Source organism: Hemiscyllium ocellatum, chromosome 5 (genome assembly GCF_020745735.1).
Source record: "Hemiscyllium ocellatum isolate sHemOce1 chromosome 5, sHemOce1.pat.X.cur, whole genome shotgun sequence".
Taxonomy (NCBI): domain Eukaryota; kingdom Metazoa; phylum Chordata; class Chondrichthyes; order Orectolobiformes; family Hemiscylliidae; genus Hemiscyllium; species Hemiscyllium ocellatum.
In genome coordinates this window covers 90,529,041-90,551,394 of record NC_083405.1, presented here as the reverse complement: position 1 = coordinate 90,551,394, position 22,354 = coordinate 90,529,041, and the positions used below count along the sequence as shown (strand labels likewise).

At 41.3% G+C, this 22,354-nt stretch overlaps 1 protein-coding gene across 4 annotated transcripts in view; it reads right to left on the bottom strand.

Annotated features, from left to right (window-relative positions):
* Positions 1–22,354, bottom strand: part of LOC132815784 (voltage-dependent L-type calcium channel subunit beta-2-like) — a 325,455-nt gene that overhangs the window by 96,541 nt on the left and 206,560 nt on the right. Inside the window, exon 1 of one of the 4 annotated variants that reach the window (XM_060824982.1) lies at positions 10,817–11,056. The exons of the other annotated variants lie outside the window; for them this stretch is intronic. Coding sequence (XP_060680965.1) covers positions 10,817–10,849 — 33 coding nt within the window. The 5' untranslated portion in view covers positions 10,850–11,056. Of the gene's footprint in view, positions 1–10,816; positions 11,057–22,354 lie in introns of those variants that run through there. 4 annotated transcript variants of the gene reach the window in all.

Genomic DNA, 22,354 nt, shown 5'->3' with positions numbered 1-22,354 from the left:
AGGTGAACACCAGTAGAGGATACAAACTGGTTGGTCAATGGGAGGAATGAATCAATTTGGTGGCTGAGAGGAATGGAAGAGAGGGCGACAGGCTGGGAAGGGAAAGGAAAGGAAAGGAGGTTACTTGAAACTGAAGAACTCAGTGTTGTATCCTCCGGGCTGTAGGCTGCTCAGGTGGAAGATGTGGTGTTGTTCCTTCAACGCACAGTTTGATTAATTGTGGCAATGGCATTACCATCATTCAATCCCCCAACCATTAACAGCTCAGGGATTATCATTGACCAGAAGTCAAACTGGACTAGCCATATGGATACTATGGCTACAACTGCAGGCCAGAGGCTCAAAGTATAGCATCAACTAACCCACCTCTTGGCTCCCCAAAGCCTAGCCACCATCTACACACACAAGTCAGGAACATTCCTCACTTGCCTGGATGAGTCCAGCTCTACCAACACTCAAGAAGTTTGACACTATCGAGGTTACAGCAGTCCACTTGACAGGGACCACTTTGAGGTGAAAGTGGGTACTGCAGATGCTGGAGATTAGAATCAAGATCAGAGTAGTGCTGGAAATTTTCAGGCACCACACTGAGTCCTGCCAACCCAATCGCAGCATAAATGATTTTCAAGATAGACTGGAAAAATTCACCAAGACTCCTGAGACAATAAGTTCCAAAATCATAACCACTATTGTCTTGAAGAACAAAGGTAGAAAATACATAAGAACACCACCACTTGTAATTTCCTCAAGTCACACACCATCCTGACTTGGAAATATACCACCGTTCCTTCACCGTCGCTGGGTCAAATTTCTAGAATTTCCTTCTGAACCACATTGTGGGCCTACCTCCACCACATGGACTGTAGTAGTTCAAGAAGGCAACACCAACACCTTCTCAAAGATAACTAGGCATGGGCAATTCCCATATTCCATGAATTTAAATAAATGTAATCTGCTTAATTCACATGAGAAATTTAAAATGGCTGTTGAAACTAAATTCTACACTTACAGAAACTCAAATGGCCACGAACTTCAGTTGTGTAGTGCCATTCTTTGGGCACTAGAGATGGAGCTTGAGTTCTAAAATGCTTTGATGCAGACATTTTACTTGTGCAGGTAGTGTTGGATGCCATTTTGGGTAGGGAGTTAACAGGGGTCCAGGGACATGCAGCTAAAGTCTGCAGGATAGGCAGAAAAGGACATCAATTGGCATGTAACCAACAATGCTAGTCAGGCAATGCTTCAGTTAATACCTCCTCTTCATTTTACACATGTTAAACATGTACTTCCCATCCCTGTAATACTGGAAATGACCATGATGGTCATACCTGAGCTTCATTTTGCGATACATTAGTGAAATCATTATGCATCATTCCTCTGTTTCACCTGAATGACATCACAGGTTCTAAAACGAGTCAGTGTAAGATAGCAGACAATGACAATATCCCTTCCAGATCGTCTCAACACCTTCTATGCTTGCTTTGAGCAGAATTTCGGCAGAGAGGTAACACCTATCCCAACAGTCTCTGCATTGGAGGGTTAGATCAGTTTTCCTTCGTGCGAATCCAAGGAAAGCAATGGACCAGATGGAATACCAGACCGTGCACTCAGGGCATGTGCAGATCAACTGGCAGAGATTTTCTCGGACATCTTCAATCTCTCCCTACCTGTTTCAAGAGGGCCAACATCATCCCTGTGCCTAAGAAGACTCATGCAGGCTGTCTCAATGACTATCACTCAGTGGCTCTAATGTCGTTGGTCATGAAGTGCTTTGAAAGGCTGGTCATGGCATCAATCAAGTCCAACCTCCCCACTATGCTTGACGCACTCCAATTTGCCTATCGGACCAACAGATTCACTTCAGATGCCATATCACTTGCCCTTCACTCCTCCCTAGAACATCTTGACACCAAGAACGGCTACGTAAGAATCCTACTCATTGACTACCAGTTCAGCCTTCAACACTATTATCCCCTCGAGATTGATTACTAAGCTTAGTGATCTTGGATCAAGCCCCAGTCTCTGCAACTGGATCCTCAGTTTCCTGACCCATAGGCCACAATTGAGGACAATATTTCAGATTGAAGATTGGGTACAATATTTCATCTTCACTAATACTCAACACTGGAGCCCCCAGGGGTGCATACTCAGCCCTCTGCTGTACTCACTATACACACATGACTGCATCGCCAAATACCAGATTTACAACTTCGCTGACGACACCACCAGAGTCAGTCGAATCTCAGATGCCGACGAAACAAACTAAAGACGGGAGGTGGAAGACTTGGAAAAATGGTGCACTGAGAACAATCTAGCTTTTAATGCCAGCAAAACCAAGGAACTCATTACTGACTTTTGGCGGGATGTTACTCAAGCCCCCCTGCACATTAACAGCACAGAGATGGAATGAGTGGAGAATGTCAAGCTCCTGGGAGTGGTCATCCACAACAAGCTTTCTTGGTCTCTTCATGTGGACGCACTGGTTACAAAGGCCCAGCAACGTCTCTTCTTCCTCAGGCAGCTGAGGAAATTTGACATGGCAGCTAATACTCTCGCCAACTTTTATAGGTGCGCCATAAAGAGCATTCTGTCTGGATGTATCACTACCTGGTATGACAACTGTATCATTCAAGATCGGAGACGGTTACAGAGAGTGGTGAACTCGACTTGGGCAATCACAAAGGCCAACCTTCCATCTACGGAATCCATCTATCAGGCCCGCTATCAAGGAAAGGCCGCCAGCATTCTTAAAGATCCTTCTCACCCTGGCAATGTTTTTCTACAAACTCTACCATCGGGGAGAAGGTATAGAAGCCTGAACACATGCACCAGCTGGTTTTGTAACAGTTTCTACCCTATTGTTGTTAGAATACTGAATGGACTCACAAACTCTTAACATTCACCTGTACCTATGTTCTGTTTTTGCTTCTGTTTACCTATTATTTACTATCTATGCTACTTAATTCTGTGATCTGCCTGTATTGCTCGCAAGACAAAGCTTTTTACTGTGCCTTGGTATATGTGACAATAAATCCAATTCAAATCAATTCAATTCACTCATGTTTCTTTTTTGATTCACCAGTTTTCATTTTTTTTTAATATACCCAGCAGTGCTATTATGCACAAACGAGGAACCTTCCCACTGCCAAATCACTGTGACTTCTTTCTTAGTTTTATTTTAAACTAATAAGCATTGCCATTAAACACTCATGTAGTCAATTAGATATTTACAAGTAAAGCCTGTTATAGGCAATACAAACCACCAAAATTGAAAGAGGTTGTAGGGAGAATGAGAAGGGACTAAATCAAAATGGAATTGAAGAGAGGAGTAAAACATTGTACCCCACATTGTCCACTTCTCTCTAAAGGCATTCAAAGCAGTGATGGACAAAGCATGCTCCCTCTCCAAGGACGCCCGGGCTTGAATGTTAACATAGAAGTGGGGTAGACAGTTGGCAGATATGAGCCCCACCACAGCCCACTGTCTGGACCTGGTTAATGGCCACTTGGCCAAGAACAGACCCACAAGGATGTCCTTTGATCTGCCTATACCCCTCTGCATTGGTGCCCAAAGATTAGGGCTGAAGTGCAATGAAAAATGCAACAGAAGATTTTGCAAATAACTTTTAAAAAGGAATATAATCGCTCACAACCAACATATACATTGCCCAGAGACTCCTCATCATTACAAAATAAACATTTGAGCTGGGACTCCACAAACCACTGTAACCTGCGGTACTACAGGATTGCTGTGTGCAACACTGTCCACCCTAGGTCCCTGAGGGAAAGAGTGGGCCCTCCACTGGGATCCCTGGACATCTTCCATCTAGGACAAGAGCAACAGATACACGGGATCACCACAACCTGCAGGTTTGCTTTCAAGCCACTCACCATCCTGACTTGGAACTATATCATTCATTCACTATCACTCGGTCAAAATACTGGAATTCCATCCCTGAGAATACTGTGGGTCAACTTACAGCACATGAACTTCAGCAGTTCGAGAAGACAGCTCACCGTCACCTTTTCAGAGGCAACTAGGCAATAAATGCTGGCCAGTCAGCAGTACCCATTTCCAACAAATGAATTTTATAAAAGGGCACAGCCTTTGCTGACAGATATATACCAGACAAGGCACTACTAAACGATAATTCCAAACCAAATGTTAAACCAATTGAAGAGTATTGTACTTTTGCGTGGAATACATTTTTTTTTTGAGCACCCATGTTGTGTGTGTGCAGGTGTGAGATACAGTGAAAGACACAAGGTGCACGAATCTTTATTCAGTTTCCACCACCAGGAAGAAAAGAAACACCCAAGTGGCCAGTGACAAGCAATGCCCCTCGCATCGGAGTGCAATGCTGGAATACATTTTAAACTGGTATCGACCCCTGGTTGGATACAATTAACCACATGCAAGAGTACTGCATGCTACATTATGAAAGGAATATAGAGGTACTTGAGACGGTGCAGAGAGGATGTACAAGAATGACACTAAAAATGCATGGATACATTAAGAAAAAATGTAGAGAGTCAGTCTCCTCTTGAAAAGAGGTAGTGTGTGGTGAGCTAATAAAGCTCCTTAAAATTATGAAGAAACAATTTAATAGCATGGATACTGGGAGAGTCATTTTTTGTGTGGAAGGCTACAAGTACAGACCATCATGATAAGATAATTCCCTATTGTCTTTCTTGGCAACTCGAAAGAAACCTCTTTATGCAAAGAATGGTGAGAGTGTGGAACATTCTACCACAGGGAAGTGTTGAATTGAATAACTACACATGCATTTAAGAGAAAGCTAGGGAAAGGGGAATTAACAAATATTATTGTAGACTTAGAAGAGAAAGAAACTTGAGATAATCACTTGCTCCAGGTTGGAGTGAGTGAGCCAAATGGTCAGTTTCTGGACTGTCTGTTATAGATAAGTCACTGTCATTGTGAATTCCTGTAGTGCCTGTCTTCCATGTTCTGGTACACAGTTCTATTCTAATGGCTGCTAAAGGCTTTCTATGAAAACTGCAGATGGCCTTTTCCGGATGGCCTCAAGCAGTCGCAGCCCTAAAGCTTCATACTTTACCATCTCAACAACAGTCTTGGTGGTGAGCTGACAGGTACTGGTGGAATGGCAGTAGCATGAGGGGAGACAAAAACTGCCACCCTGAGAACAGCACATTAGCGCTTCACAAAGTGACAGTACCATACTGCCATGATAGTGCCTCAGCAATCCTAGTGATCTACTAGGGGACAGACCTCTATATTGTTGAGGGACCCTGCAAATCTCTTTGAATATTGGCAGCAATCTGACCCAATCTAAGGCAAGAAGCTGAGCTTGTAGGTCTTCAGTCTAAGCTATCACTGGCAGTGCAAAACATTGAGCAGCTTCTTCTGCAATGAAATCTGAGATATCAGCCACCAGACCCTGCATCATAACTGTTCTCCACGATGTCTATCACTTCCATGCTAGAAAGCTGGACTCCAAGCTCTAGCTGTTTATGACACTGATGTCAGATTTCCAAGACTCCTTCACAGTGACAGCAATCTTCTTTGCAGGCCTACATCGAGGGCTTCATTGCAGCCCCTACAGTGATCTCCTATACACTGTTCATACTCCTTACCCAACCTTCCTACAGTGCAGCTTTGATTACTGTCTAGCAAGCCACCATTCCTGATCCTATCCACTCTATCCCCATGTGCCGATTCGGTCTCTTACCTTTTTTTTTCCCCAAGAATTCCTACAGGGTGGAATCAGACCATTTGGCCCAACACATCCACACCAACACTCTAAAGAGCATCCCATCCAGATTCACCCCTGTACCCTATCGCTGAAACCCTGCATTTCCTATGGCTAATCCACATAACTTACACATCCCTGGACACTATGGACAATTAACCAGGCCAATTCACCTAAACTGCACATCTTTTGGACTGTGGGAAGAAATCGGAACACCCGGAGGAAACCTACGCAGACATGGGGAGAAGGTGCAAACTCCCCACAGACAGTCACCTGAGGCTGGAATTGAGTCACTGGAGTTGTGAGGCAGCACTGCTAACCACTGAGCCACCGTGCTGCTTCAAAGTATGCCAATTGTCAATATCTGACCTAGTGTCTAGAAGTGTGAGGGCTATGTCAATATGTTCCTTCTTTTCTATCACTGCCTAGTCAGGGCGCACTTTGTGGCTATCTGAAAGAAGAACAGCACAAGAGTGGAGTTAGGTTGGGTAACTGGATGGAAAGCAAGAAATGCATGCCAAAATCGTCAGAGGTTTGTAAATCAAAAAAGATTTGCAAGATTTGGTAGCCTATCGAAATACAGTCTATGTACCAAATTAGATTGAACGATCATCAATTTTGCAGACAGTTTTTGCATTTTTGAGGAAAAGTGGAGTCTTTGTACAGATCTCAAAAAGGTGGAAGAATTCACTTCTGTTTGGAATCATTCATTCTTTAGAATTGAAGACAAGAGTCATCACAGGATGAAAGAGAGTGGTGCCTCACTTAATAGTAGAAGGCCAGAAGAAACATGGCTATCCTACTGATTCTTTACAACAGCTTATAGATCAGAGTAGCTCATTTGTACAACAACAATATAAAGAACAAAAGTATTTGTTCATGAAACATTAACTATTTAGAGCAGTTAATTTTGTAAAGGAATCTTAAGTATGCATCAGCCTTCCACCAACCTGGGCTTCACCTCCTCCATCGCCAGACCACGGCAACACGACGCCTGGAGGAAGAGCGCCTCATCTTCTGCCTAGGAACCCTCCAACCACAAGGGATGAATGCAGATTTCTCCAGCTTTCTCATTTCCCCTCTCCCCACCTTATCTCAGTCCCAACCCTCGGATTCAGCAGCGCCTTCTTGACCTGCAATCTTCTTCCCGACCTCTCCGCCCCCACTCCTCTCCGGCCTATCACCCTCACCTTAACCTCCTTCCACCTATCGCATTCCCAACACCCCTCTCCCAAGTCCCTCCTCCCTACCTATTATCTTAGCCTGCTTGACACACCCTCCTCATTCCTAAAGAAGGGCTTATGCCTGAAACGTCGATTCTCCTGCTCCTTAGATGCTGCCTGACCTGCTGCGCTTTTGCAGCAACACATTTTTCAGCTCATTCTTGAAAATTATGTTAAGATTCTGTTAAAAACAGCACTTTTGCTAAGTTGAGCATGAGACAAGTTCCTTAGTTCAGGGTACAATGCTATGGAAATTATCTGTGGTGGTCGACTATGAGCACTTATTTAAACAAGAACGTTTACAACTCACACAGTTTCAAAATTCCTTCTAATTGGAGGTCAGAATGTTGAACACAGCTTCCTCTGGTCATTTTCGAATAAAATGATTCTACTGAGGTGTAGTAATTCTATTGAGATGTAATACACAGAGTATTACACCTCAATAGAACATTGTTAGTCCCCTGTCATTTACCCATAGCTGTCTTCCATTTTATTGCAAAGTCATAAAACTCCATCCAATGCTCAATAATGCCGCGTCATAAAGTGAATTAAAAAGCACTACAAATTCAAGTTATATTTGAGTTACAATATTTTTAAGCAGGTTCAGGAAAAAAAATCTGCAGAATAGAAGCTCAGACATCAACTGCTAGAGAGTTACACCACTACTACATAATTACTGCAACCATTCTCTTCCTGTCAGATTTCATTAATAACTGCATTCTACTTCATTACAATAAGATTCATAAACCAACATAAGTTGGAGCGTTACAGGGGTTAATTGGGCATGGAAAAGGGATGGATCTCTGTGCCAAACGCACTAATTTATTTTTTAATGGATTATTGAAAAAAGTGAATTGCCATCTCAAAAGCAGATCTCTGAAAAAAATCTGTTCTCATCTTTTTCGCAGCAATACATTTCAAAAACAAAAACAGAAATTGTTGGAAAAACTCAGCAGAACATTCTGAAGAAGGGTCAATGTCAGGGAGTTTTGAGAAGATTTGTAGCTCAGGTTGAGGTTCTGGAAGTAGATTTGCTCACTGAGCTAGAAGGTTCATTTTCAGACGTTTCATCTCCATACTAGGTAATGTCATCAGTGAGCCTCCTGAACCTTCCAGCTCAGCGAACAAAGCCAAATCCAAAAAGGTCACTGCATCCGAAACATTAACTTTACTTTCTCTCCACAGATATTGCCAGATCTACTGAGTTTTTCTGTTTTTATGATTTCCAGCATCCACACTTTATTTGTTTAATATTTATTTGCCTCTCCTATTGTCTCTCCTTTCCCTGCATAACAAAAACCCTCACAAGTTTAATATTCTCCAGTTAAAATATAATTATTTTTTCATACAGATGGAGAACTTTAGTGACTTTGGCAAATCCTACTTTCACAACCCAGGTTACATGAAGAAAGACAGAATGCATAGAGTTGATAATGTAGCAATTATATTGGCTATAGTTCTCAGATTCTTGCACCAACTTGTGATTGTGAATAGGATAGGAATTTTTTTGGTGATTGAGAAGCAATACCATTTATTCAAAGAGGAAAAATAGGCTCAAAAAGGCTTGGAATGTCACTCCCACTCAAACAGGTTGGCTAATATACTTGGATTTCACAAACTTAGAAGGTTGCCAGTTCAATGCCTGGCCTATGCCAAAGTAACCAATTTTAACTGTCAGGCTACAATTGTCTTTGGTGCCCTAAGCTAGCAATGGGTAGCTACATTATTCACTATGTTACTCATTACTGACTGCATCCTAAATGATTTCCTCCTTCAATATATCTCTGCTTAGACACTGGAATGTGGACCTAATCAAGCCTATCTGCCATGGTTCCCATGAGAATGCCTCATCCCACTTGTAGTCTGGGCTCATGTGAAAGATGGACATCAAGTTAATTATCAAGTGCAATCAGATCTCTGTACTATGTAAGAAGTCTAACACAGAAAGCATACTGGAAAATAAAGTTATACTTCCCATTACAACAATTGAAATTAGACTTCATTTGAAGTTCATGATAGTTACTGTAGTGTGGAACAATGAATTTGTCTACAGTTCTTTCAAGTCTAGAAACTGGGAGCATCATTTTGGAAATCCACTGAGGCAGGCAAAATGGTGCATGGTTCCAGCTTTGGGCAAGAATGCCGATTTGCTGGCATTTGGTTGTATTTAAGCCGGCGAACTCAGGTCGTAAATGGAGACAATAGGCCCCTCTTGTACTGATTGGAATTTTCATGTCAGTGTGCAAGCCTCTCTGTGTTGGCCGAGACCTGACCTGGGAAAGGGAGCTCACTCATTCACAAACAACATCCCAATCCCCTAAACTCACTCCCCCTTCACAAAAGGTGATCTGGCAGCTGCAGCCATTTGTATTCTGAAATATTTTGCAAGTGCAAAGGAGGTACCTTCAAAGTTTGTGAGAAGATTTATAGCTCGGGTGCTCGTTGTTGTGGTTCTGTTCGCCGAGATGGGAGTTTTTGTTGCAAACGTTTCGTCCCCTGTCTAGGTGACATCTTCAGTGCTTGGGAGCCTCCTGTGAAGCACTTCTGTGCTGATTCCTCCAGCATATATACTGGTTTGAATCTGCCACTTCCGGTTGTCAGTTGCTGTCCACTGCAGTGGCCGGTATATAGGGTCTAGGTCAACAGACCCTATATACCAGCCACTGCAGTGGACAGCAACTGACAACCGGAAGTGGCAGATTCAAACCAGTATAAATGCCGGAGGAATCAGCACAGAAGTGCTTCACAGGAGGCTCCCAAGCACTGAAGATGTCACCTAGAAAGGGGACGAAACGTTTGCAACAAAAACTCCCAGCTCGGCGAACAGAACCACAACAACGAGGTATCTTCATTTTGAGGCACCCAACTTCTTGAACCAGTGAGGGATCCAACAGTGGGAATCCACATACTGTTGTTAATTGGACAATAAATGCTCATAACTGGCCAATCCAATAAAAATCACATTGGATATGTATCTGCTCTGCAAGGTTAGGTCCAGAAGTGATCCCAAACTAAAATAAGAATACTGCCCTGGGTTTGAATCCAACCCAAACCTGCAAAGGTACAAATGTTCACTTATGAAACATGTTGGAAAATGTTTCAATTTCCTGGTTTCAAATTTGCCAGCCTAATTCTCAGATGCAACAGAGATTGGAAAACAACTGCATTTAACGTTGGTGCAGCTGTGGTCTGACACTGTGGCATATACATGTTTGTGACTGCTACAGAAACCATTCAGCAGCCAAAGGCAGGCAGATGGTTATTGTTCCTCCAGTGGGGCTGTGTCTTAACCTTGAGCTCCTTCCTTAATAGCATTGTGGTTGTGCCTACACCAAATGAATTACAGTGGTTCAGGTAGAGAACTCATCACCATCCTTCTCAAGGGCAGTAAATGCTGGTGTTGCGAAAAAACAACAAAGATTTAATTTTCAGCTGAAATAATAAGGAACACATTCCATTTAACGTCACGGATCCCTCATCTTACTGGGTGCACACAAATATGAAAAAAAACGCTGAACTTCTATTTCCAATACCTGATCGTCCTGAACAGAAATCCAAATGTCATAACTGCATGCAAAACTGCTGCAAAATCCATCTTTGATTACTAGCTGTGCACCCAGAATTATTTATACCAAGTCTGAATGCTTGAAACAACAAACATTGTGAAAGTAAAAATTGTGTTCATTAAAACAATGTCAACAATACACTGGCAGACTGCCTGAGTAAAACTGCGAGGGTATGCAACAGGGCAATGAATTACTCCAAATCCAGTCCTCTCTCCGTTTGGAAAGGAGCTATGTTAGACTGGGGCTTGTGTGTTTGCTTTCTCCTCCCGCGCCTGCCTTCCCGTTTCTTCCTTACCTCCTCGGGTTCCTCCCGGCCGTACAGGTACATGTCGCCGCTCCAGGGGATGTTCTGCTAACTGCCTGCGACTCTCATAGAACCGCGGAGTCAGTCAATCCACAACAAACACTCCCACCCCTTCCCACTCCTACTTCTCTCAACTTCCTCGAACTTCTTTTTCAGGCTGGTAACGGAAAGGCGGTCCCCATCTTCCCACAGCCTTTCTCCTCCTCCTCCTCCTGTGAAGTCAGCGGCTGTGAATTCAAGGCAGAAAATGCGGGAGTGCCAAGCAGGAGAATGGGTCAAGACCAGCACCGTGTGGAGGCAGAAAAAGACAGGAGGAACGAGGAAACGGAAACAGCACCTTGTTCATGCGAGTCTCGCTAATATCCCGCTCATTCATCCTCCTATTGTCTGTGTCTGAGCACCGTTCACAGTCTGACTGACCAGTCAGAGCCTATAAATAACAAAATAAAACAACACACAAAATTCGCTCCACAGTCTTTTTTTTGTGTTGCCGCCAAACGGCTGGAATTCCCTTCTTTTCTTCAACAACGTGCTGGAATTAACTTGGAATCAGCTTTTCCCAGCCCGCTACTCTCAGTATCGCTGTCATTCCCAGACTCAGTCATTGGTTCAAAGCCGGCGGCTGAGGATCACTGCCACATGGAGTAGTTGGTGGAAGCAATTGTTGTACGTCTGAAGATCATGTTGTGTTTCTCTGACTGGCAAAGCAACAGGAATGTTGATGACAATGTCGGACTCATCCTTTAGTCATCGTTGACATTGCCTAATTATATTTTTTAGTTCATGAACATAATTATCCTGAACTAAACATAGTTTTGTTTAAAACACTACTGTAGCCTAAGCTCGAGAATCAGTCAAGCCATAATCGTCACAAAACGATTTGCATCTACAGAAACAAGCCCGCAGACCTCGAAAATAAATACCAAATATAGCATCATAATTTTTGCACTTTGTAATCTGGAAAGCTGCATGACAATCAGTATCACCACCCACATATCATTTAACACCAACATATTTGTTTGTTCCCTTTAAGTGTCAACTTCTTTAGGCCTTGGTGCCTCACCTGATATGGTCATTTGCGCAGGTGGGAACTGGACAAGTCAATGGTACCACAATTTGACCCTGTAAACAGCCCAGCTAGATCCTGCTCTTCACTTTGCAGCAAGTATCACTAGATGGGTGAGGGAACCCAGCTGACTGTCTGTCCCCATAACCCAAATCCCACCACCCCATTCAGTAAACCCCAGCCCAAAATCCCAACAGTACTGTGTGGCTATTTTCTCCAGTCTCTTACTCAGAAAACATTAGTGAACACATGTTCACTCTGTGAACATTCGTATTTGTATGACTGAACATAACGCTACACAACATTAACTGTGAACAATCCATTGGGTTATTTCACACAACTGCCTGCGAGATTTCAGGAAGCAGTTATAACACAAACCAAATGTTTTAAATGAATTTGGCAGCTCTTTTTAAAGTTGAGTTTTCGAAGTGACTTGGCCAGGTACATTGTTTTGACTATCACAACACTGAAACAAAGTGTTGACTTTTGAATCTTGACTTCTTTCCAGATTACTGCAGATTGGAGATCAAGAGCGTGACCTTCGACTCTCTCAACAGCTGTCTGTATCTCACAGATGAAGTTTTGCATATCTACAATGATGGCCTAATGGTATTATTGCTAGACTATTAGTCCAGAGACCAGATAATGCTCTTGGAAATTCAGTTCAAATCCTACAACAGCAAATAGTAGAATTTGAATTAAATTTTAAAAGGGGTGGTTCGTACTGCTACCTCACAGCACCAGGGACCTGGGTTTGATTTTAGCCTCCGGCGACTGTCTGTGTGGAGTGTGCACATTCTCCCTGTGTCTGCGTGGGGTTTCCCTGCGTGCTCCGGTTTCCTCCCACAATCCAAAGATGTGCAGGTTGGGTGAATTGGCCATGCTAAATTGCCCATAGTATTCAGGGATGTGTAAGTTGGGTGCATTAGTCAGGGTAATCATAGAGAAATGGGGAGTGGGTTTGGGTGGGATACTCTTTAGAGAGTTGGTGTGGACTTGTTGGGCCAAAGTGCCTGTTCCCACTCTGTAGGGGTTCGAGGACAAATACTGTTCCCAAACATCACAGCTCCCCAAACCTTTTATTTGAAATTCAAAGCCCTTAACTATATTTCAAATCCCTCCATAATTTCTCCCCATGTAACGCATCCCAAGTTTTTCTTAAATTTATTCATTTATTGCCTTTAAGAAGTTGGTGGTGAGCCACCTTCATGAACAATCACAGTCGATGTGTTTTAGATAGCTGATCAGTTGTGTTAGGGAGAAGTTCCAGGAGTTGAACCAGCAAATATAAAGAGATTTGACGCCACGAGCAATGAATCCATCCCCATAGGTAACATCATAGCCTGAGCCTATCTCCAAATGGACGGAGTGCCTCACAACCACATTGTACCCTTTAGCCACAAGGCATCCCATCTTAGAACACCAGGTAGAGGCCAACAGCTCTATGTTATGTACTGGAAATGCCATCAACAACTGCAGACCCTCCACAACGCCTTCAGAAAAGACGGGCGCTGGTGGTAAATCTGGGTTCGGAATGGTGCCAGGATGACAGACCCTAGTGTGGGTAGGCTGGAGCAGAGAAAATAGGCAGTAGGTTGGACAGGTAGTGAATGAGTTTTATAAATTAGGCTTGATTCTCTACAGTGTGGAAACAGGTCCTTCAGCCCAACAAGTCCACGCTGACCCTCCAAAGAGTAACCCACCCAAACCCATTTCCTTCTGACTAATGCACCTAACACTATGGGCAATTTAACATGGCCAATTCATCTGACCTGCACATCTTTGGATTGTGGGAGGAAACCAGAGCACCCAGAGGAAACCCATACAATGTGCAAACTTCACACAGACAGTTGCCAAAGGCTGGACTTGAATGTGGGATCCTGGGTGCTGTGAGGTGGCAGTGCTAACCACTGAGCCACCACACCGCCCCTGTTGGAGAGAAGCTGTGGCAGTGAGGGGTCTCTGATGGGCTCAGGGTGCCATTAAATGAGGCAATACCTTTTCCCATCAACAGCACACTCACACATCAAGAACTTTCCAGGTTGGACCTGTTGTGGACATCTTCTGCTGCTGGTTCAGTCCCAGCTGTGGCAGGATGATGATCCAAAAGCCTCCAATTGGCCTACAGATGTGTGGGACTACCAATGGTTCCATTGTGCATGGTAGGAATTTGGTGAGGTAGATAATGGGAATGACACCATTGGCATTTTACAGCCTTCTTCACCTGTCAGTCCACTACCTGGATGGCTGTAAATCTCAATTATTGTATCAAGTCAGTGTGGGTGTGATTTGGGGGGAACTTGAAAATGATGGTGTTCCAAAACAGTTGCTGTCCCCGGTTTTTTGAAGTGGTTAAACTAATGGGTTTGGAAGGTATCGTTGAAGCAGGCAAGTTACTGCAATGCATCCTGTCGATGGCACACACTGCAGGCACAATGCACTATTGGTGGGGAGGGTGAATATAAGGCTGTGGATGGTACGCCAATCAAATAGGCTGCTTTGTTCCTTCGTTAAGCTTTTCAAGTAATTTTGGAGCCATGCTTAACCAAGCAAAAACACAATATTCGGTTATACTCCTGACCTGTGTCTTGGAGGTGGTGATCAGTCTTTGGAGAGTCCAAAGATAAATTACTCATCATTAATTTTTCAGTCTCCAACACTGCTCTTTCAACAATAGTATTTATGTGGTTATTCCAGTTCAGCTTCTGGACAATGACATTGATGAGATTAATTCAATGATGGCTATGCTGGTGAATATTAAATAGAAATTACTTTTGTTGGACACAGTCAATGCCTGGCACTTGTGGGGCACAAATGTTACTTGCTTTTTATCAGCACAAGTTGCACGTTGTCCATATCTTGCTGTGTTTGGTAACTGATATTTTATTCTATCTCTCATCTTTAATTAGTAGTTTCGCCATTGTATTGATCCTCAAGTAAAATTCCTTTATCTTCAGCCTGTGTTATCTCTGCCTTCAAAAGCCTCCTAAATCTTTTCTAATTTTGCCTCCAGTCTTGCCTCACTTATTGCTCAGCATTTACTTCTTCCTAGAAAGTGCTCTTAAGTACTGCTATTGTTTCCTTCTTAAAAGAAACAGCGGCTTATTGAGGTGCACTGCGGCCCAAATTCAACAGAAGCTCAAATTAACTCTGAGACAGCTCTTTATGTTATTTAGTGTTAACCAACTACAACTGTCCACAGAATGCTGGCTAGAATAGGATAGGATAAGGAAAGGAAAGTCAACCAATTGCAAGCATGCATTTCTTTTAATTTGGCTGCTGTGTTTATTTGGGTAAATAATATTTCCATGCTAATTTTGAAGACTTCTAAATTAATAAAGGTCACTGGGGCTTCCAAGACAAAGACCTTCTCTGGGTCAATGGGAGGAGAAAAAAAATTCAGAAGATATAAACCATGAATGTAATAGAAAATTAAACTGATTCCAAAAGGATAGGTTTACATAAACAAAAACTGACATTGCTGGAAAAGCTCAGCAGGTCTGGCAGCATCTGTGAAAAGAAATCAGTTAATGTTTCGCATCTGGTGAGCCTTCCTCAGAACAGCATCCACAGTTCTTTCAGTTTTTCCTTGAGGCATGTTGGATTCTCAGATTACTTACTATCAACATCATGTGATTTGTTGCACAAACACAATATTATCAATAAAAGACCGACACATCATTGGAATTTATGTCAAACAGATCAAAAACTGGTTTAGCTTTTTTTTGGGATGAAATCAGCTTTTTAAATATATTTGGCAATTTCGTTCCTCTCAGAATAAATTGGTTTTTTTATTTCTAAAAATAGCAATATTTTGATCCTACGATCAAATTTCCTGTAGATGGTTGAATGTGTCCAATTTTTTCTTTCCCAAGATGTGAAATTTAGATCTCAGTCACAATACAAATGAAAGAAATGGATTCAGTGACAACCCATGTTTACATCAGTCTCACTTCACTTTAATATTACACGTCATTAAAAGTATAATTCAGAGAAGTTGTTTGTCCAGTTGTCCTAGTAGTTAAAGATTAAGATTCAAAACCCCTTTCCCCTGTCCTCTTCAATCATTCATCAGTGGTTAACCATCAAATTATGATAACTCAAATAAATATCAATGATGTTATTGTCTCTTTTAGTCCCTAACCTTAAAATGTTGACTACATTTATGGCCAAAGCCAGTCAAAATGTCAAATGCTGAAAGCCAAAGGTTGAACTCTATAACCATTCAAATTTATACAATTAAAGAGACACTTATTACCCAAAATTGAGTTATTATTTCTTTTTATAAGCTTACATTATTCTGTTAATAAAACAACAGAAATTCCTGATGAAGGGCTTTTGCCGATGCGTTGATTTTCCTGCCCCTCGATGCTGCCTGACCTGCTGAGCTTTTCCAGCTCCATATTCTCAACTTTAACTACAGAAAAGCCTCCCAGCAGATTTTCTCCACACAACAGAGGATATCAAAGATATATTGATCACTGACGTTGCCCATCCATTACACAGTAGACGTCAATAATATAAACTTCCCCTCGATCCAATTCTGGGCTTATAGTCACAGCATCATCAATGCGGTTTATGCCATCAGCGTAGTCCCAAGGAAATGGAGATTACAGCTTTGATAAATTTAGTGTACCCAAGAATTTGCAGCCACTCATATTAAGGAATTAACATAAGAGAACGCAATGTTAAATTTCAAATTCTAGATTTTATTTTCAGTATTTCAGACTACCTCATACTGAAGACCTTTGTTCTTGTGACTCAGGATAACATATTAACATGGATTGAGGATTGGTTAATGAACAGGAAACAAAATAGGATTGAAGAGGATTTTCTTGGTTAAGGCAGGTTGTAATAGTGGCATGATACAGGGAACAATAGTTTCAGCTTTCATTTAATGACTTAAATGTGGGGAGGAGTGTAATTACCAAGTTTCCTGACGAGACAAAATGCGATATGAAAGGGGTAGGTAAATGAAAGGGTTATGGATGGCAGGCCAGGACAAATGAGAAGCTGAATATGTTATAATGAGGGCTGAGGGTAGTAGAGAATGGGTAGCTTATGCTGAAAGCAAGTCATGTGATGTAATAATAGGCGTAAAAATGGAAAAGCTGTGCCAAAATCAACCCAAGCCACAACAGGACCAGGTGTGGGCAGGGTAAAACATGGAAGGATGGAGTCAGGCTCTAAGGTTATTGAACTTGACATGGAGTCCTCAAGGCTTCAGGGTCCCCAAGTGAAAAGTGAGGTGATATTCTTTGAGCTTGTGCGGAGGCTATCTGGGATACTGCAGCATGCCTGTGACAGAAATGTTGGTGTCAGAACACAATAGTGTGTTGAACTGACAGGTGATTGGAAGCTCAGAGTCATTTTTATGGACAGAACATTGGTGGAAACCAATACCAGGATTCCCACCCCAATTTTACATTGCAATGGGGAGCCCAAACACTCCACTCTTTAAAGTTTGGAAGACCAGGACAAACAGGAAGACAGCTAACGACCCGCATCCATGACTAGCCATGAAATGACACAACCAGTTATCCTTAGTAGCCATGCACGCAGATGACAAGCAACATGAATTCGACTGGGACAACACTACTATTATAGGGCAAGCCAAACAGAGAACAACCAGGGAATTCCTAGAGGCATGGCACTCATCCACAGATTCTATCAACAAACACATCGACCTGAACCCAATACACCAACCACTGCAGCGGATAGCAAGAACTGACAATCGGAAGCGGCAGAGACAAGCCACCTATAAATGTCGGAGGAAACATCACAGAAGCGCTTCACAGGAGGCTCCCAAGCACTGAGGATGTCACCTAGACAGGGGACAAAACGTTTGCAACACAAACTCCCAGCTCGGCGACCAGAACCACAACAACTCCACTCTTTACCTGACGAGCTCCATTATAGGGCCCTGCAATTTTCATGGAGTCAGGTTAACCTTTTAATTGCATTCAGTTTCATCTCTTCAGCAGTGTCAGAAACCATAGCAGAGATTCTTAAACGTTTGAAAAGGCAACTTCAAAATCAAGATATGCCAGGATTTAGCCATGCCCGTTCTACGCTCTCATGCATGCCAATTGTTCTCCATGATATGATGCTATACATGCCAACCATTTCCGAACCAGCTTCCTACACTATTCAGGCCAACTCAATGCCCTGTCATGCCCCTCACAAGTCCAGTCACCCAATATACAATATATACATTACCAAGAGGTATACCTAGTAAGAGAAAGCAAACACCCATTTATGTTATTTTTGAAAAAGTTGCTGTACCTACAATGTTATAAACGTGTCACTCAGACATGGGTATATGAATACTAAAGGTTCGGGGGGATATGTGCCCAGTGCTGGCAGGTGGGACTAGATTGGATTGTGATATCTGGTCGGCGTGGATGGGTTGGACCAAAGGGTCTGTTTCCGTGTTGTACATCTCTATGACTGTATGACTCTATAAGTATCATCGAGAGGCTTCAAACACTTCAAACCTCTTGATCTTGTTGAATTAAACATTAAGATGTTGACAAAGGGATCACAGAAAAAGATCAACTTATTGTAACTGTTCTAATATGTAAATCCAGCAACGCCAACAATTCCAAAAAGAAATAATTCATATCTGTGATCAAAATAACATCCCCTGCTAAGCTAATGCTTTTAATCATCTGGGTTTAAAGCTAATTGTTGCCAATGTCTCAATGTTTATTTAGGTGAGAATAAGAGATATGAAATGTTTGATACCTCTGTTATTGACACTTTAATTGTTTGATCAATGCTTTTACCTTACGAAAGATGCATGGAAAGAAAATAGTGGAACTATTAAGAAATAAAAACATTCATTCACAAATATTATCAAAACTGCTACTGAGGTAACAATTGTTCAATTTTTATAAGGTTATTTCCATTCACAAATATTATTAACACTCCACTTTAAGAAACAGTAGTTTTATATAGTGTAAGATGATTTGAGAGAAAATACACATCCATTTACAAATCATTCCTGGAAAAAGTAGTTTTAATATTTATAAATAGTGCTCAGACTGCAAAAACCTATCACAATTGTATTTGAACAGAAGAACTAGGAACAAGAGTAGACAATTCAGCTCCTCAAGTCTGCTCTGCCATTGAATACAATTACATCTCATCTCATCCTGGCTTCAATTCTAGTTTCCTGCCCTTTCCTTTGTTATTTTATGGCTCATGTTGAAGGAGAATAGGCATGGAAGAGGATCAGTAAATACTGACTTAATATGGAAAATAAGGGGTGATGGGGCGTGGCAAAGGTCATGAGTTGGCATAGACAGAAGGTTCAGGAGTGAGTATGGCAGAAGTAAGGTGAAGGGCAGAAAGCCTGATCTCATTCAAATAGACAAAGTCTCAGAGAACTTCAATGGACTTTTTAACTAACCCAATATATACTGTATACCAGGATACTTTTTAACAAGGAGGGTTCAGCGGAAGTATCCTGACTGAAACTACCCACTTCAGCTATCAAAGTCCCTTCGTCTACTGTTAGTCACAGAACTACATAGGATATATGATACAGAAATAGACCATTCAGCCCAACTAGGCCACACTAGTGTCCTAGGCTGCATTCTGGCTTCCTTCTGTCTTTTTGCACCTAAATATACCATAGCAATTCTCTCTTTCCTTCTTCCTCACATGCAAGTCTAGCTTCCTCTCACACCATCTTTATTATTATCTCAACCATTCCTGGTGACTGAAAGTTCCACATTCTCAGAATTATTTGGATAAATAAGTTTCTTCTGAATTCTCTACTAGATGTCTGGGCAATTGTTATATTGGCAATTTCTAGTTACGCTCTTCCACACAAGAAGAAATGTTCTTCCAAACCTTTCACAATTTCAATGACCTCACTTAAATTGCTCCTTTTTCCATCCAACAGAAAAGAAACTCAGACAGTCAATCCTTTCCTGATATGTAATCTCATGCATTCCTGGTATCATACTTGGAATTTTTCTCTGTACCCACTTCAGTGCCTCAAAATCCTTTATACAAAATAGAATCAGACCGGCACACAATACTAGAAGTCTGTTCTAAGCAAGGTTTGATACAAATTTAACATAATTTCCAAATCTTAATCTTAAAAAAATCTATCCCTTTAGATATAAAAGCTAGTCCTCATTTGCTTTATCTATGGTCTTGTGCTTAACATTTAGTGATTGGCAATCCATTTGTTCTACCCCCACCCAGACTTGCACTTTCTAGTAATGAATGACGTTCCTACTCTTCCTGCCAAAATGTGCCACCTTGCATTTATTGATCTTAAATTTAATTTACCAATTACTTACCCATTTTTCAAATTGATTAATGCTATTTTTGTAATTTATTGCAGTTCTTGGTGTGAACACTCTCATATTCACAAATTTAGTAACTGTGCAGTTGACTCTAAAGTCAAAATGAACCTGACTAACAATCCATTCTGCCACTTGGCCCCAGAAACCTCATGCTCTGATTTTATTAATTAAAGATTTCATTCTTTATAGGGAACCCTATAAAAGGCCTTTTGTAAATCCACATGAAGTACATTTGCTGCATGACCCTTTGTCTGCTCAGTAAGTGTGGTTAAACAAGATTCACCCTTTTGAAATCCATGATGCCTTTTCATTGTTATGTTTCTAATTTTTGGATTTTCTTCTATATTCTCCCTTAGTAACGAGTCCATGATTTTCCCTACCACCACCTTACCAACGACAAGCCCACATGCAAAAAGGTTATTGTGTACATATTGAACATGAGAATGAATATTGAGATCACAGAAAATGGTGCCCAAAAACAAAATGCATATTAGCTACAGAAGTTATTGCATACCGGCAAATATTTGATCAGTATTGCAAATATGAATAATATTTTCATTACGGTGGACAAAGTGTTTGTGAATAAAGTGAAAATAAATTTACATAAATACATTAGAGACTTTAAAGATATTGAATTACTTAATAATATTTTTTAGAACACACCAGTTTAAATTTGACAGTGAGGAGATGTAGCACTGAACCACAGACAACCAGCTCATGTTAATACTCTGGGAATATCAATTCAAATCCCAAAATCTGGTGAAATTTGAATTCGATTATTTAAAAATGTGTAGAATTGAAAGTTCATCTCAATAATATTTTCACAGTCAATCTCATTGTTTGTTGTCAAAAATTCATCTGGTCCACTAATGTGCTTTTGGGAAGAAAATTTGTCATCCTTGCTTGGTCTGGTCTATGTGGGACTCCAGACGCAAAACAATATTGTTGACTCCTAATTGGTCTCAAGGGAAATGAGGCATGGGCAGCAAATACTGGCTTTGTCAGCAATGCCACATTCATGAGTCAATAGCCATATTCTAATCAGTTTAGGAATGAATCAATAATTATCAGATTACAGAAAAACAGCTTTCATCGCCTCAAAAAGAGGAGCATTTTTGTCACAAATATGACTGAAATCAGGACAACAGGAAACTATGATTTCAAAAAATATCAATTTGACGATGTCAGACTTTTTTCTCCAAAAAAGCAGCCCAAATTACTTACCCAAACTATCCCATAGCTTCAATATTTGACAGCTAGGATCATTTTCATTGTTTACCTCTTGGACATTAATAACATTTTGGTGGACGCACCTTCAAAAAGCATTTTGCACAGGCTCGGAGCCTTATGTATCGACAATACTCCCCATCATTAATGCTGATAATTCATAGATTAATCCATTATCATCCTTGGATTTGTCTTCTGATTAGCATGCCATACCATTGTCCTATGTTATTAACAGACCTTAAAAAGAATAGCGACTTCTGAAATAGCACACTTCAAAACTTATGGGCGGCATGGTGGCACAGTGGTTAGCACTGTTGCCTCACAGCACCAGAGACTTGGGTTCAATTCCCACCTTGGGCAACTGTCTGTGTGGAGTTTGCACATTCTACCCATGTCTGTGTGGGTTTCCTCTGGGTGCTCTGGTTTCCTCCCACAGTACAAAAGGTGTGGAACAAGGCAGTTTGCTATTTGTCCCATTAGCTAAATGTACAATTGCTTAGCCAGATTTCAAAACTGTAAAGGAGAGTAAGCCAATTCAATGTAAACTCAGGTACAGAGAGAAAAAAGGATTGGATTAAAAAACTGAAATAAGAGACAAAAGTTACCAAAAAAAGTTTATTTTACATTTCTAATTATGGGCACAACTTGAAGGAATGCAATTCCACTTCAATAATTGTTTACTTTCTGGTCATTATCACTTCACTATCTATGAGAACTTGTGTGCAAATTAGCTGTCACATTTCCTACATTACAACAGTGACTTCATTTCAGAAGTATTTCATTGGCTGTAAAGTACTTTGAGCCATCCAATGGTCATCAAAAATGCCATATAAATGTTCATCTTTCCTTATATAAGAGGGTGATTAACACCTATTACCAATGGTTACGTTTTTTTAAAGTAGTACATGCATT